Source organism: Ipomoea nil, unplaced genomic scaffold, assembly GCF_001879475.1.
Source record: "Ipomoea nil cultivar Tokyo-kokei standard unplaced genomic scaffold, Asagao_1.1 scaffold3104, whole genome shotgun sequence".
NCBI lineage: Eukaryota > Viridiplantae > Streptophyta > Magnoliopsida > Solanales > Convolvulaceae > Ipomoea > Ipomoea nil.
Window position 1 is genome coordinate 268,882 of NW_017619532.1, and position 16,534 is coordinate 285,415.

General features: G+C 30.2%; 1 protein-coding gene across 1 annotated transcript; it reads left to right on the forward strand.

Annotated features, from left to right (window-relative positions):
* The first annotated feature begins 10,401 nt into the window (after positions 1-10,401).
* LOC109166613 lies at positions 10,402-11,595 on the forward strand. Its single transcript, XM_019315506.1, has one exon. The coding sequence runs from the start codon at positions 10,402-10,404 to the stop codon at positions 11,593-11,595; it is 1,194 nt and encodes a 397-aa protein (XP_019171051.1).
* Positions 11,596-16,534: the final 4,939 nt, after the last annotated feature.

Genomic DNA, 16,534 nt, shown 5'->3' on the forward strand with positions numbered 1-16,534 from the left:
TTTTTTTTACCTGCTTGACTATTCTTCTTCTATATTCTTCCAGTCATGTATTCAACTAACCATCTAACATATGCAATTGATTAGTTTGGGAATTATTACAGTCTAACAACTCCCAGTCCCGAGTGAAAAATTAAAATAGAGACAGTATATATACTCGGATTACTCGGCCACCTAGACACTCTAAGCATCCCAGGATGTCTAACTAGCGCCTAGCGCCTTCTACAACATTGCCCAAGATGCATATTATTTTACTTACCGAAATCTATTTCAAAATCGATTATCAATTACTTGAATCTGTTTCAAATTCAATTATTAACCTAATAAAAATGAAGTAACTAATTAAAAAAATTATTTTATGAGATGTTATTCCATTCGTGTGGGCAAACCTCACGTATTGTAAAACAATTGTTTCAATTTGACCCACACACGTATCGCACTTAATAAATGTAGATAGATGGATGGTGGAGACGTAGGGGTCGGTGCACGCTTGATGCTTCAAAGTACACGCTCGCATTAATTATAATTTTGAAACTACTTTAAATTAAATTTCTTCTCCCAACTTTAAATTAAATTTCTCACATTCTTAAAGAGTGTCCAAACCTTTTCAACTAGGACATAGTTGTTATACCATGGACCAAGGTCTACATTGCAACATGAATTTAGGTCTAAAATACATAATTTATATACTGAATATTCACGATTTACATATTTAATGTTCACAATTTACATACTAAATGTTCACAATTTACTTTTTACAAAATTGTGAATATTCAGTATGTAAATTGTGTATTTTGGACCATCCGAGTTCACAAAATAATTATTACTCGGTATTTTTTAACAGAATTAAGATACCCAATGCAACAAGCTCGACCAGGAAGGTGTTAGTAAAAATTAAACTAGTGACATTTTGATACGAGAATTATACTGCACTCACCGCTCACGTGGCTATATCATCGTGTATAATTTGACATTTATATAAATCGGTTCTTTTTTATTAAAAAAAATAAAATTGAAACAATAACTATACAATCTATGAACATATTTATTATATCAAATTCATGATCAAGAGTACGAGTTTATGGTTCTTACTTGTTGCCAAGTTTATTCAAGTATTATTCTTTTCTTGATTTTATTTTTTCAATACAGTAAAAATACAATATAATTAATAATTAATAATTAATAATTAATTAAAAGATTCTATCTTCTAAAGAGAGATTATATAATATTCAACTAAACTATTCTTGGTGAACTTCGAATCCAAAATTAAATTAATATAATTCAAAACTTTTATCAACTTAACAAGGTTTGACTGGTTGAGATTTCTTTTAATGGGTTTGAAATTAGTCATAGTTTGTGAATAACTAGGTTTCCAAATATTCAACAATCAATTGTTCCTTAATGAAAATAAGAACTATTATTTTCTACCCGCATGGGCAACTCAACTGGTCACAGAGGTGAAACTTTGGAAGAATGACCAGGGATTGAGTCTCACCAGCGGCAGTGTGGAAGCTACCTCTCAAAGTGAGGGGGGTTCCTTGTGCGCAGTGAGCAAGCTACCTCTCAAAGTGAGGGGGGTTCCTTGTGCGCAGTGAGCACCGGTCTAGCCTCTGTGGTTCATGTTCAGTTGAGTTACCATGATTTACATCCTCCCAAATGCTCTGTCGGGTCGGAGTGTGTCGTGTTGGAAGAAGAACTATTATTTTCTTGATGCCATCCCGTTTAGCTTTAACAAATAATGATAATGATAATAATAATTAGAGAAAATAATATTTTCATACTAATAATAATAATATTATTATTATTATTATTATTATTAATATTATTACTATTATTATTATTATTATTATTATTATTATTATTATTATTATTATTGTTATTGTTATTGTTATTGTTATTATACTGTTATTATTAGTATTATTAGTAGTATTATTATTAGTATTATTATTATTATTACTATTATTATTATTATTATTATTATTATTATTATTATTATTATTATTATTATAGCAACATAAACATTAATAGCATTATACAATTTCTACAGTTCAAATATAAGTTATTTTCTTTATACCTATGATTATTTATATACAATAGTAATTTTTAATAAAACTAAATGCAAAATTCGACTAATTAAAATAAATCAATATTTAATCCATACTAAATAATATAGTATATATAGAAATATACTTATCAATTAGTAAAATTAAATGATCAAAATAAAAAAAAAAACATAAATTTTATAAATATTAGAAGATAGAATTTTAATTTTTGTTGATAAGAAATGCAATTAGTTTTTCTTATAAGTTTTTTATTATAATTAGATTTTAACATCCACACCATAGTAAATGAAATGAAAATATTTTATTGAAAATAAGTTTTTTTTTTTTTTGGTAATATTGAAAATAAGTTAATGATTCATATATTCCACATCAAATACGATACAAATGAAAAGTATAAATATATATTATATACTTTTACCAAAAAAAAAAAAAAGATAAATTTTAACTTTTTAAAATGAAGTTAGAATAAATAGAAGTTTCTGTGAGCTTTTCGAAGATAGAATGGAGCGATTTATGTGCGTTGGAGGAAAAATTTTCTCTGATTGGCAGATTTGTGAAGGAAGGACCGTCGTTGGAAGGAGTTAGGTCAAAAATTACTGGAGTTCTTCGACTGGAAGGAGATATTAAGGTTGGATTCCTGGACAAACGAACATTCCTTTTACGATTCTCACAAGAATCTGATTGTAGAAAAGCATGGCTACGCGGTCAAGTAATGATAGACGGAGTTAGGCTGTGGTTGACGAAATGGAGACCAAACTGGTTTGAGAACAGAGACTCTCCCCTAGCCCTGGTATGGTTTCAGTTAAGGAATTTACCTCTACATCTATTTAATTCCCACTCCCTTTCCCGTATTTGTTCTCCGATGGGGAAAGTTGTGGACATCGACTCAGCAACTCTCCGGAAATCTAGACCAAATGTGGCGAGAGTGAGACTGGAAATTGATGTATCTTTGCCAATAATTGATAAGATTTGGATCGAATTTGTGAATGAGAATGGAACATTGAATGGTTTCTGGCAATATTTCGAAGCTGAGAATGTTCCGCGGTATTGCACTTGCTGTGGACATCTCGGTCATCTTGTACAAGTTTGTAGGAAGGCAAATGGAACGTTGAAGAGGCCAGTAGTGAGGCCGGAAAAGGTTGGAATGGTTATGGGAAGGGGGGTGAGTCAGGAAGATGATCGGAGAGTTGGAGGGATGCCAGCATATGCAAAGAAAGCTGGTGGTTCTGGCTGTCCGCAATCTGCTCGACAAAATGCCTATAAGAAGACTCAATTTCCGAGTGAGAAAGAACTGGCCTCTAAGACTGATGATATAATAATGGAAGCAGCAATGGGACTACTGGATGAGATGGCTGATAAGGTACTTCAAGAAGATGGGCTTATAGCTGAGAAGGAGACAAGGGAGGAGGTTATTTCTGAATTGCCTGGAGAGCTAAAAGCTAAAGGCATTGAAGACGGAGACTCATCCAAGAAGACTGTCCCTTACAAGGAAAAAAAGGGGGTGGCCCTCACTGGCATATCTATGAAGGATTTATGTAACCTCATTGGGAGTTTGAGTGCCAATAGAACAGTAAAACTTAAACGGAGGCCTGCTTCTTTTCCTCAGAAGATGGGGAAGGCTGATTGTAGGCCCTCTTATTCAGATGAAAGCACTGATAGCTCAAAAGGTTTAGCAATTTCTCAAGATACTCTCAGCTCCAACCTGTCCTTAAGCTTCGATACATGGGCTAAAAATTTAAAAGCTAAGGCAAAGGAAAATCATGATGATGCCATGGTGCAGATTGTAGAAGAAGCAAGGCAAGAGGTGGCAGATTTCTTTAAATCTGCCTTGGAGGACTTGGGAAAGGAGAAATATGACGAGGAAACAGAAGATCTAGTGCAAAGAGCAACTGACATTTTCATTAATAGAATGTCAAGGCATGCTGTGGATACTGATTCAAGTGGATCAAGCAAAAAGAAACCTTGGACTAGACAGATAGTGATAGACAGTCTGCAAAGGTTTGTGGACAATGATGAAGCCTTTGCCTCTGAAATTCATGAAGCTGTGAAGGAAGTAAACAGCTACATGCATTCAGTCTATGATGAATCCAAGAAAAAATTCACCCAAGAGAGTGCAGCCATGTCCTTGAAAGCAATGGAAATATTTTGGCAAAAAGTGGAAGGCAAGCCAGCTGTAATGAAAAGGTTAGGAATGGGAACTACACTTGGGTGTTTGATGATAAAGGAACCAAAACTTTTTGGTGGTGCACTCTGTGAGTGGGCCACCAAACTTGGATAATTATCTGGGATTTTGGATGCTGTGATAGGTGATATGAGATCTGCACTCCTGAACTGATGAGCAGGGATGATAGCTGAGATGGATGACCAGAATACATTCTGATGATTCTGAGGTTAAAGGAACTGCAGATATGGAATTTTAGGGATCTGTTGGGCAAAAATTGCTGAGACATGCTGCTTTGATCTCATTCTGAGAGAGGATACATCTGCTTCTAAACATAATAGGAATCTGCTCTACTGCAAGCTGAAGCAAGGAGATCTGATTGAGATGGCAGGTCTAATTTGAATGAAGCTAAAAATGAATGCTTGATGAAGCAGAACCTGCACTATTTTGAGCTGCAGTCTGGTCTGGTTCTGGGATATTACACACAGGTTTGAGCCAAGTTGGAATGAGATTTGAATGTTGATAGTCTATTGAGGGTGGTGCTGGAATTGCATTGCTATATGATAGAGTGATATAAGGAATGAAGCTTGGTGGGCATGGTGATGAATCAGGTCATGGTAGAAGCGTGGTGGGAGTTAATAAGGCCTTGTGCCTTTGAGATGAGTTTAATTGTAAGCCTATTTGGGCCTTGTTTGGTTTGGTACAGAAATGCTGAACATGGGGAGCTCACATGGTGACCTTGAAGAATGGGATGATGGGGAGCTCACATGGTTGTTTGGTTAATCCATGTGGTTGTGGCTTGATACATGGAGGAATAGGAAGGTCCACCTTGTAAGGTGGACCTTTATGGTTGTTTGAAATCAAAGCCGAATGGCCTTGTGTTGGTTTTAATGGTAGTTTAGGCTTTGTGCCCTTGTGATTTAGGCTCTTTATGCCTTGAGTTTTGTAAGGCCATTTGGCCATTTTACTTAGGCTATTTTGGCCCTTGCTTTTGTTAGGCTTTTTGCCTCTTGTCTTTTAAGCCATAGGTCACTTTTGGACCTATGGCATCTTTTGTATAAGGCCTTGGGGCTCTTTTGGTGTGGAATAAATTTCAAAGTTCCGAGGAAAAATAAATAAATAAATAAATAAATAAATAAATAGAAGTTAAATTTCAAATACGAAAAGCATATTAAAATAGATAGACATGATTCATTAATTAAAAAGCATTACTAAATTAAACTGTATTTGTAGAAACTATATATACACATATGTATGTATGTATTTTTATTTTACATAGTGAGGGTAGAACTAGCAAAAGGGGAACATATTAAGGGTAAATTTGGTAAGAAAATATAATTGCACAACATAAAGATCACCAAAGAAAAGAATTTACAGGGCATTTGGTTGGAGGGAATTTAAAATCCCATGTCTCTCCCGGGATTAGGATTTTAGGAAGAAAAAACGTTAGTGATGAGACAAAATTACCCCTCCATTTTTTAACATAAAATTAATACCACAATAACAATGGGCATTTTGAACTTTATACTACTTATTCTGTTTCAATTCCCATGTATACCAAACATTGGAATTAAAATTTCCAGTATTTCTATTCCTGTAAACCAAACACTGGAATTTAAATTCTCACTTTATTCCCAGTAATTCATCTCCCATGAAATTGCAATTCCTTTCCCACGTAATTCCTCCCTCCAACCAAACGCCTTGTTAGGGTCTGTTTGGAAACCTAGAAAATATTTTTTGGGAACTGAATTTCATAAAATAATTCATTTTTAAAAAAATATTGTAATTTTCTAGTATTTAAAAAATTATCTTTTTTTGTTTGACTGAAAGTTAAGAAATTATATTTTTTCTATTTGACTCATTTTCCTGAAAATGAACACATTACTGTTACAACAACAACAAGAATAATATGTGGCGATGGTGGTGGTGTAGTGGTAGTTGTAGTGGTATGGTGTGGTGGTGGTGATGGTGGTGTTGGTGTTGGTGTTGGTGGTGGTGGTGGTGTGGTAGTGGTGGTGGTGGTGGTGATGATGTGGTTGTGTTGTGGTGTGGTGGTGTTGGTGAGGGTGGTGATTGTGGTGGTTTGTTGGTTGTGGTGGTGGTAATAATAATAATCATGAAAGTAACTTAAAAAAGAAAGAGGGTAGAGTGACGGAAAATAATGAATCCGGAAAATGTCTTCCGGCTAAAAAATTATGAACGAATTTTTTACTAAATTGGGTCTTTTTTCCGTTGACCAGAATGAATATTTTTCTTTGACTTCATTTACTTTGAGTACCTAAACACTGAAAAATCTAAAAAATTACTTCTGAAAGTCATTTTCTGGGTTTCTAAACGGATCATTAGTGCTACTTATACTACAACAAATTTTTAATTCCATATAAAAATTAATGTCAAAATAAATTAAAGTTCAAATAAAAAATGTGAAGAGTGAAATTAGAAACCAAAGTATAAAGGAACAACACTAATAACATAAAGAATAAATACTTGATACTTATACATGCAATACAATTTTATTTCCAATTAAAGACTAACCTTATTGACTCTTATTAAATTTTAAATTTAGATAAATTAGATAGATATAGATACCTTCAATAAAAAAAATAAAAAAAAAAATAAAAAAGATAGATAGAGATAATATTATAATGCAATTAGGACATTTAGAGCATGTTTGGTTGAATGAAAATAGTTTTTCAAAGAAAAAGTTTAAGGAAATGAAATTTTTCTCTATTTGGTTGATGAAAAACTTTTTTCACAGGAAAATGTTTTCTTTAGTTTTGAAGAAAATTTTTTTCTTGGAGGTATTTTGTTACTATAGAAGTTGGGAAGAAAGTATCATATAGTTAGACAATTTTACCTTTATTACTTTTATTATCATTATCATTGTGTAAGGATATTTTAGTCTTTATACTTATTATTTCTTATAATTTCAACCCTAATAAAACAACGGAATCAATATTTTTAATAATTTCTTTTATACAAACCAAACAATGGAATCAAGCGTCATGGTAATTTATTTTTTAATTACATTTTCTCTTAAATATTTTTCACAGCCGAATAGGCTGGGCCTTATTTAATTAAGTGTCCTTTTTCCCCAAATGTTTAAAGGACACATAATCTGCAAATAGCTAGGATTCCAAATATTCCTTGATATCTAGTGGTCAATTTTTAATCATGTAAAGTACATTGTTTTAATAAAATAAAATTAATAAAATAAATAAAGTCCCACTCAAAAATGAAAAGGGCATTTATATGCAACAAAAGAAAAAGGTCCAAATCTCCTTTCCCAATTAGAAAAAAGGGCGGTTTTCATGTGTCAACGCAATAGGGATTGATTGGAATTTGTAGTGATCAACAAACAAGTAATGATATAATTTACACTAATTTATTAATTTTTATTTCAACACATCAATCGATCATCATCATACTCTTTAATAAAAGGTAAATGAAAATGATGTTATTTTTTCCCTTTCAAATTTATTTTATTCTCTCTCCGTTCCATTTTATGTGTCTAGTTCGGTTAACGAGACTTAATTAAAGTTATAATTAAATTTTTTCATAATATTAAGTTTAACATTAGTATACAAAATTTATATATTTAGAAATTACACTAAAAGTACTATTAAACACAAAAAAAATAAAAAATAAAAAAAATAAGTAAAAAAATATGAAAAAAAATAAACAAAGAAGAAAGTGTTGGTTTGGACCATTAATAATAAGTAGGACAGATAAAATAAAACAGAGAAGTAATATTTATCTCTACAATAAGAATTTTATTTTTATTAAATATTTATAAATTGCTCAACAACATTCAGAAATTAATATTACCCTAACCTGGTTATATGTAAAATTATGCTCTTTTCTTTTTTGGTTTTGTTTTGTTTTGTTTTGTTTGTTTTTTTTTTTTTTTTTTTTTGAAAAACATTATGCTTAATTAACAATATACCATTTATTTTATTATAAAATAAATAACTACTCCGTATTTCATTATTTATACATATCTAACAAGTAAGGTTGAATACAATTTGGGGGAAATTTCGGACAAAATTAAGTTGGTTGAACCGTTAGTTTGGTAACCACAAGATTCTAAGTTTGATTCCTCGTAGAGCTATCTGTTGACATTATTGGTTTGAGTCGGTCAGTTATGGATAACCTAAATTGGTTTACCTCTTAGTTTTCCTTTACTGGCTAGAGTCACAAAACGAACTTCATCCAATGCACACCTTCAGATAGTGGCTATATGTTTTCCCATAAATCAGATGTTTAATACAATTTGAGATAGATTCAGGTAGCAATATATCTACTTAGGTTCAGATTCAAAGTTTGTTATTACTTATATTGTAATTATTCTATTTTAAGTCATAAGAAAACAAATAATGCATACTTAAATAAAGTCCGACAATAACAATGATTCAGATTATAGTAATAAAATAAGAAATAGATAAGACAGAATTGGAGACTTGGAGTATTCTTCACTGCGGATATTCTAACCAGAACTAAACAATATGTACCCAACAAATTGAATGCACGAGGCATGCCCAACAATGCCATCTATAATAAAAACAAATGTAGATTCATATTAATAAACACAACATATAATAAAACAATATTTATATTATTATTATTCAAAAAAGTTAATTCCAAAAATGATCCCTTGACTATTGTCATTTATCAATTTTTATCTTTCGACTTTCAATTGAACCATAAATGGTCCATTGACTATTGATCTTTACTAATTTTAGTCATCGACTTTCAATTTAATCATAAGTGGTTCTTTGACTAATGATTTTTTTCCAAATTTGGTTATCTAGTTAAATATCATTTTAATAAACATTAAATTTAAGGATAATAATGTAAAAAATTTTATTTTATAACAATTTTAACTAAAACCTTTTACCCAGTTTATATCCAAAATTGACGATCTGAGTTGTAAATCTCACTAATGTGTAATATCCCGTAAACCACACAAAAGAGATAAAAAGCACTAGAAAGACCATGTGTAACGGATTTGACCAAAAATATGTTGGCAAGAATAAAATTTGTAACCTTAAGTATGAAAATTATGATCTCGTTAGTTGACCAACCATTTTGAGGTAATGTTTTTGTAATTTTAACTAATTATGCAATTTGAATTGATGATTAATACTCTTTCTCAAACTAATTAAGAACATTGTTGGAATATTTATTATAAATCATTAAAATTATTATTATTATTATTGTCGTCGTCGTCATCTTCTTCTAAAAGCTTTATATGTGATAATATATGTTATATACTTGACTTTTTTGGGGGTGCTAATAGATTTTTATATTGTATTTGAAGTGTTGTACATTTTATTTTTTGTAGGCAAAGCTATCCCTTATTCCATTAAATAACTTTGTTACCAAAATTGACATCTCGTGAAAAATAGAGGGCTAATAATACTTATGTTAATAATTGAAGGTTCAAAATCTCTATTTATATAAGAACAATACTATAAACTCCTGTATTTTCTTAAAAGAATTTCCTCCTGATGTAACATCATCTTATTGATAGCTAAATTTATTTTTTAATAAGTGATAGGGTAAACCAATTCATTGGTACCCAATGAATGAAAATCACATCATGAGAGAAAGTTGGAAAGAAAAAACTCAAGACGGGATAATATCATTTTTTTTTAATAAATATATTGACAAAAAGAAAAGCACTATTTTTCCTAATTTTATTTTAATATTCATTTTAAGTTATCTAATTATCTAATCTCGACAAATTATTGATAACTCAGTCACCCCAAGTCCCCAATCCTCGTGACTTACATTTAGCAAGAATGTATTTGACTTTATAATGAGATAATTTAATCACATTATTAGTCTCAAATAATATAATTATTAAAATTTCCAAATTTTCTTGAGAAAATCGTAAGCCTCCAATCTCCACCATTCATTCCCCCGACTATGACATAGGATGCTTTGTAGACATCTATTGTCTTTGTCCTAAATGACATCTCCCTTTTTATTAATTAATACTCCGTATATAATATATAATTAGAGTAATAATTATGAGATTAGGTAAATAATAATAATAATAAAATTTCCCTAACTTAACGCCAAGAAAGTGTGACATTATATAGCCATAGTGAGAATTGTGATAATAGCACTATCACCACCTACACCATTCCGGCAGTCTCTCCGATCCGTTCTTTAATGGAAAGTCACCGGAATTTTGCCACAAACACCATCGGATTTTGCTTGCTTCCCTCCGAGCTCATACAGCACATAATTCTCCGGCTAGCCTTGCCGGAGATCATTCGACTGAAAACCGTGAATAAATCCATTTTCTCGACTATCTCCGACGAAGATTTTGTCCGGGATTACAATCTCCTTTCCAGCTCCGCCACGTGGCTGTTCGTCTACCGGAAGCGGTGGAGGCGCGACGCGGTGCTCCACGGCTTCACCGGCGGTTCCGACCGGTGGTTCAAGATTCTGATCGGAGATATGTTGAAGCCGGTGATTCCGCCGGGTGAAGATGTTTATTTTTTGACTGCTTCGGGTAATATTTTCCTGTTTGCTTTGAACACTAGCCAGGAAGTTATTTCCGTTGACATTTTGACCAGGGTAGTTAAAAAGATTCCCCCAAGTCCTCTAGGACCACGTGGCACTTCATCGTGGCGACGATCGGGTATGAAATTACTCTCTTGTCCTCGTGAGACAAAACACTTTCGATTTTTATTTTCTGAAATATGTGAAAACGGTCCTGTTTTATTCGAGTATGATTCCAAAATTGACAAATGGTACTCTTGGGAAGCAGAAGAAGTTATTGGAGATTTACCACATAGTCTCAAAAGAGATAATTATATATTTTTAAGCGCTTCTAATAGTCGTCTTGGAAGCACTATTATCGCAACCGGACCTCAACGTGACAAAACTATGATTTTGCGTCCGAGATATGTCGAAAGGGAGAATGAGGGTGGTCATCTTGTAGTTGGGTTTAGTTGGAGAAACGCAATGAACCGACTACATGTATACGGTGACGCAAATATGCTGATTGTCACATCAGAAAATGCCTGTGCCACTGGTGAATTAGTGAGGATGTTGAAGGGCATAGAGTTGTGGGGGTTGAGCTCAAATGGGAGGAGATGGGAATTGGTTTCAAGGCTACCAAATGGTCTAATTGATAAAATTAGAAAGCCATATGGGGCTATGATGGGATGTATGCAAGAAAGGGATGGCATAATTAGGGCTATCTTGATGTCCAATTTGGAGGGCTCATGGAACATAATTTGGCTAAGTTATGATAAGAGATTGGACCTATGGGAATGGCTTCCTTTGCCTGATTCCCAAATGAAGGGTTCAAATTTAGCTGGAATTACATTTTCTTCTGGACTAACTTTGTCTTAGGAGATTGCATATAACTTGTAACACAAGGCTGTAATTCAAAAATAATAAAAATGTTTAAATTATTAGCTCAACTAGGTGATGAGTGAAAAATCAATAATACTTCATTAGATGTTATTTGCTTAGTTTTATCTCTACTTATTTTCATTTTTGAAACTCCAAATATTGTATCATATGATGTTGTAGCTTTTCTTTTTGTCTCTGACAATAGTAAAAATATCAAAGTTCTATTTGGAAGATCCATTTTTATGATTTCCTTGCATATTTTTAAATTTAAAATACGTGGAAGTTTGACTCTCAATGGAAGCAGTCGGTCTATTAGCCTTCATAGTTTGAAATGGTCAACTATCGACAACCTAGACTAGTTTACTTTCTTATGGTTCGTTCTTTGATAACTAGAGTCACAAGACAGGCTTTATCCAGTGTATATCCTCAGATAGTGAATACTGATTTTTCTCATCATAAGAAAAAAAAACGTATGCTTATATAATGCAAATTACTTATCAATTGATAAGAAGATACATATACACACTATAATACCTAGAAAACTGTTTTTTGTTCTAAAATTATTATTCTTATTATCTCTCTATTTTCTTTTCTTATCTTTTTTTAATGTCCTTTATACTTCACATTAGTCCCATCAATATTTTTCATTTTTATTTTTAATAATTTCATATATTTTTTAATTCAACTTTTTTGATATAGCAAAACTTTATATATATATATATATATATATATATATATATATATATATATATATATATATATATATATATATATATATAAATTTTATGTAATAAAACTAAATTTAAATACTTAATTTGCATTAAGCTAAGTCTAATTATTTATCTTAATTATTTTGAGACGAAATCATCATATTAATTATTAAAGTTATCATGTCACATCATTTGCGACATGATTATTTCAAAAATGTTAGAGTGGGCAACATGCTTAATTATTTAATGCTTTTTATTTCATATAAAATAATGGGTAAAAATAGGTGACATTAGTGATTTGTACGCTTTCACTTTCAACTTTGGTAGGAAGTACTTTATGCATATCTCCAAAGGAAGGTGGAAGATGAATCAGTGAGCCAAGGACATGGATCAGCATTTCACTTACTCCAAATTAAAGGCATATAGTGACAATGTGATTACACAGTCAGAGGCCCACAATGTACACAATTACTCATTATTCTAGGTCTTCCTATGGTTTGGGACATTGGGCTTATGTTTGCAAATTAACCCAAAGAAAAAGGACAGAATTTTAAGGCAATTTATATCGCGGACCAGGGTCCACATAACATTGTGAACTTTAGATCAAAATGATACCATTTTGATATTTAACCTTTAACAGATTATGTAGTTTTTCGTTTATCATGTTTCAACACAAATTTTAATCTATTCTAGGTATAGAATTAATAGTTTTAAAGTGCAGAATTTCATATCACTAGATACAAAAACTCACAACACAAGACACATACACATGTTCTATACTTATCTCAAATCTAATTTATGTAGATAATATATGTCCTATAGGCGGAGCTTTATGCTGTGCAACTGTGTGCACCATGCATTGTGCACAAGGTTACAAAAACGACCCGTCGGTTTGACGTTCGACTTAAAAAAAAAATAAATTTAGAATTGCATAACTACATCCATAACTTCATAACTTTACATCCAGAATTGCATAACTACACATCCATACTTTCATAACTATAAATCCAGAATTGCATAACTACACATTCATAACTTCATAACTATACATCCAAAATTGCATAACTACACATCCATAACTTCATAACTATAAATCCAAAATTGCATAACTACACATACATAACTTCATAACTATACATTCAGAATTGCATAACTACAAATCCATAACTTAATAACTATAAATCCAGAATTGCATAACTACACATCCATAACTTCATAACTATACATTCAGAATTGCATGCATAACTATACATCCATAACTTCATAACTATACATTCAGAATTGCATAACTAAACATCCATAACTTCATAACTATACATTCTGAATGTGAAATTTTGACTTCATAACTATACATTCAGAATTGCATGCATAATTACACATCCATAACTTTATAACTATAAATCCAGAATTACATAACTAAACATCCATAATTTCATAACTATAAATTCAGAATGTGAAATTATAAAATTATGAACATATGTTTACGTAACTAATGGTAATCGAAAATGGTTTTATTTTTATTTAAGTAAAACGACGCCGTTTTTGCATCCGTGTGCACCATGCATGGTACACGCGGATGCACAACATAATTTGCCCCTATAGGCACATATCTATCTATCTACAAATTTAATAAGAGCCAATAATGTTAGGCCCTTAACTGGAACAATAAAATGTCGGTACTAATTGTTTCTTAAAGTGAATGGTTCATATTATTTTGATTTTAGTATTTTTTTTAATGATTTTCCTTATTTACCCTTTATTATATTATTTTCTTCCCTTAAATAACCCTAAATTCCGTTAGTATAAACTTTAGTAACGGAATATTCCGTTAACTATTTATTATTTTTAACTTACTCAGTAATTTATATACGAAAGGTCTTAGGTTCGAACCCCATCCCATTAAAGTAAGCATAATTGTTACACATATATTATGAATGAATATGTTAAAATGTATTAAAAATATATAAAAGTTTAACATAAACTTTGATCAAATAATTAGTCCGACTAAATACATAGTATTCAAAGTTGAGCGTCAAAGATTATAAATCAAGAACTTTAAAAATCATTTGATTTTCTTGAATTTTTAAAAAAAAAAAAAAACAAATTTAGGTTTTTTTTAAAATTTTTTTTTTTTATAAGTAATCTTCGTTAGATTATTTCGAACAAAACTTAATATTTCAATTATGTTTTTGCATTATTGGAATGATTTAGGTCATTATGGTATTAATATTTTATATATATATTTTTATAATGGTACAATTGTACATTACTTTACAAATATTATACTATTATTTTTTTATCGGACAAAATTGTTCTTACATCATTGTCAGACCTGCGCGGCCTAACTACAAAGTTGTTGATAATAAATACAATTACACATGGATTTTAAAACAGTAGGACCATTTTCAAATAATTGACAATGTTAACATCCTACTAGCTCCAATTGAACAAGTTTACACATCAGAATTTTATCAATGCATGAAAACTTCTAAAGAAATTTGTAAGTTAATTTTTACTATATAATTATAACAATATATATTGTAACCATATAATTTGAATTATTTATTATCATCCTCTATTGATAGCAATTGTCATTAACAAACTCTCAAAACAATTTGTCTCAACAAGGAATGGAAATTTTTTTTAAAAAAAATCATTGATTTTATTGTTGTTGATGAAAAGTATGTACGACACTTTATTACTCTTATTAAATTACTAGTTTTTTACACGCACATTGCGCGATTGGGATAATGCCCAATGTTTTTTTTTAATAAATACTTAAAGTATATCAAGACAAGATTATATTGAAATTGTGCATGCATAGATAATTGAATGTTAAATTTGCGTATTTAAATAGACAATTCTAAGTTTACAAATGCAAGATAATATAGTCAAGATTGATTATAATTGTCAATAAAATAATTGTATAGGTATGGTTGAAACTAAATACAGGACATAAGGGAGAGCAAATAAAAATTAGGGCATAAAATATTAAATATATACTAATATTGAAGAGCTAACTACGGATTGCCAAACAAGGACATTGCGAGATAGTTTCCCACTTCAATTTGTTGTGTGATTTGAATACTCTTTTTGTCCATTAATCTCCAAGTAGTTAATATGATTGGCTTAATTATATTTTTTTAAAACAATTATTATCATTATTATTATTATTATTATTATTATTATTATTATTATTATTATTATTATTATTATTATTATTATTATTATTATTATTAAATATATGTATACCCTTAGGTCATTTTACATGTTAATCTAAACAGTTAATTTGTTCAAATATCTTTTTACCAACCGTTGATATAATTCGCTGGTCAAATTCGCTAATATAATCTACTAACGCTAACCGCTAACTGCTGATTGTCAAACAATGATATCGGGAGGTAGTTCTCACTTCAATTTGTTGTGTGATTTGAATACTCTCTTTGTCAACAAATTCCTCAAGTAGTTAATATGATTGGCTTTATTAATTATATTTTTTTTAATTTTTTTATGGTATTAATAAAATACTTTGTAAATAAATATATTGCATTATTTTGTATTATAACTTTGATTTTTAATTAAAAAATAGTGCACAAAAAAGATAATAGACAATGTATTGAATATAATCAATTGATGAATTTGAATGTAAAGAATTTTTACATTGGAGAAATATAAAGACAATATAACTAATAAAATTATTTATCTTAATTAATTTATTGATAATGAATAATTTTTTTTAATAAAGACATTGTAGGGACAATGTAGCGAATAATCAATTGATGAATTTGAATGTAAAGAATTTTTATATTGCAGAAAAATAAATACAATATAACTAATGAAATTATTTCTCTTATTTAATCTATTGATAATGAATATTTTTTTTTTTTTTTGGAATAAAGACATTGTAGACACATAAATATAAATTAAAGAAATGCATATGTATTATTTTTTGTTGGAGCTACTAAATTATTATTCAATTTAATAAGAGTAAAATAGAGTACTAATTATGCCAACTTTGATTGGGATGGTTCGAACCTAATACCTTTCTTATTGAAATCAATGAGTAAGTTAAAGGTGAACTAACAGAAATTAACGAAAAAGATAATATTTAACGGAAATGTTAACGGATAATCATATTCATTAAGGATAAATTAAGTAATATTAAGGAAAAATTAAAATCTGATCAATCTGAGCCATTTATTTGATTAAAAAATTTGACCGCCATT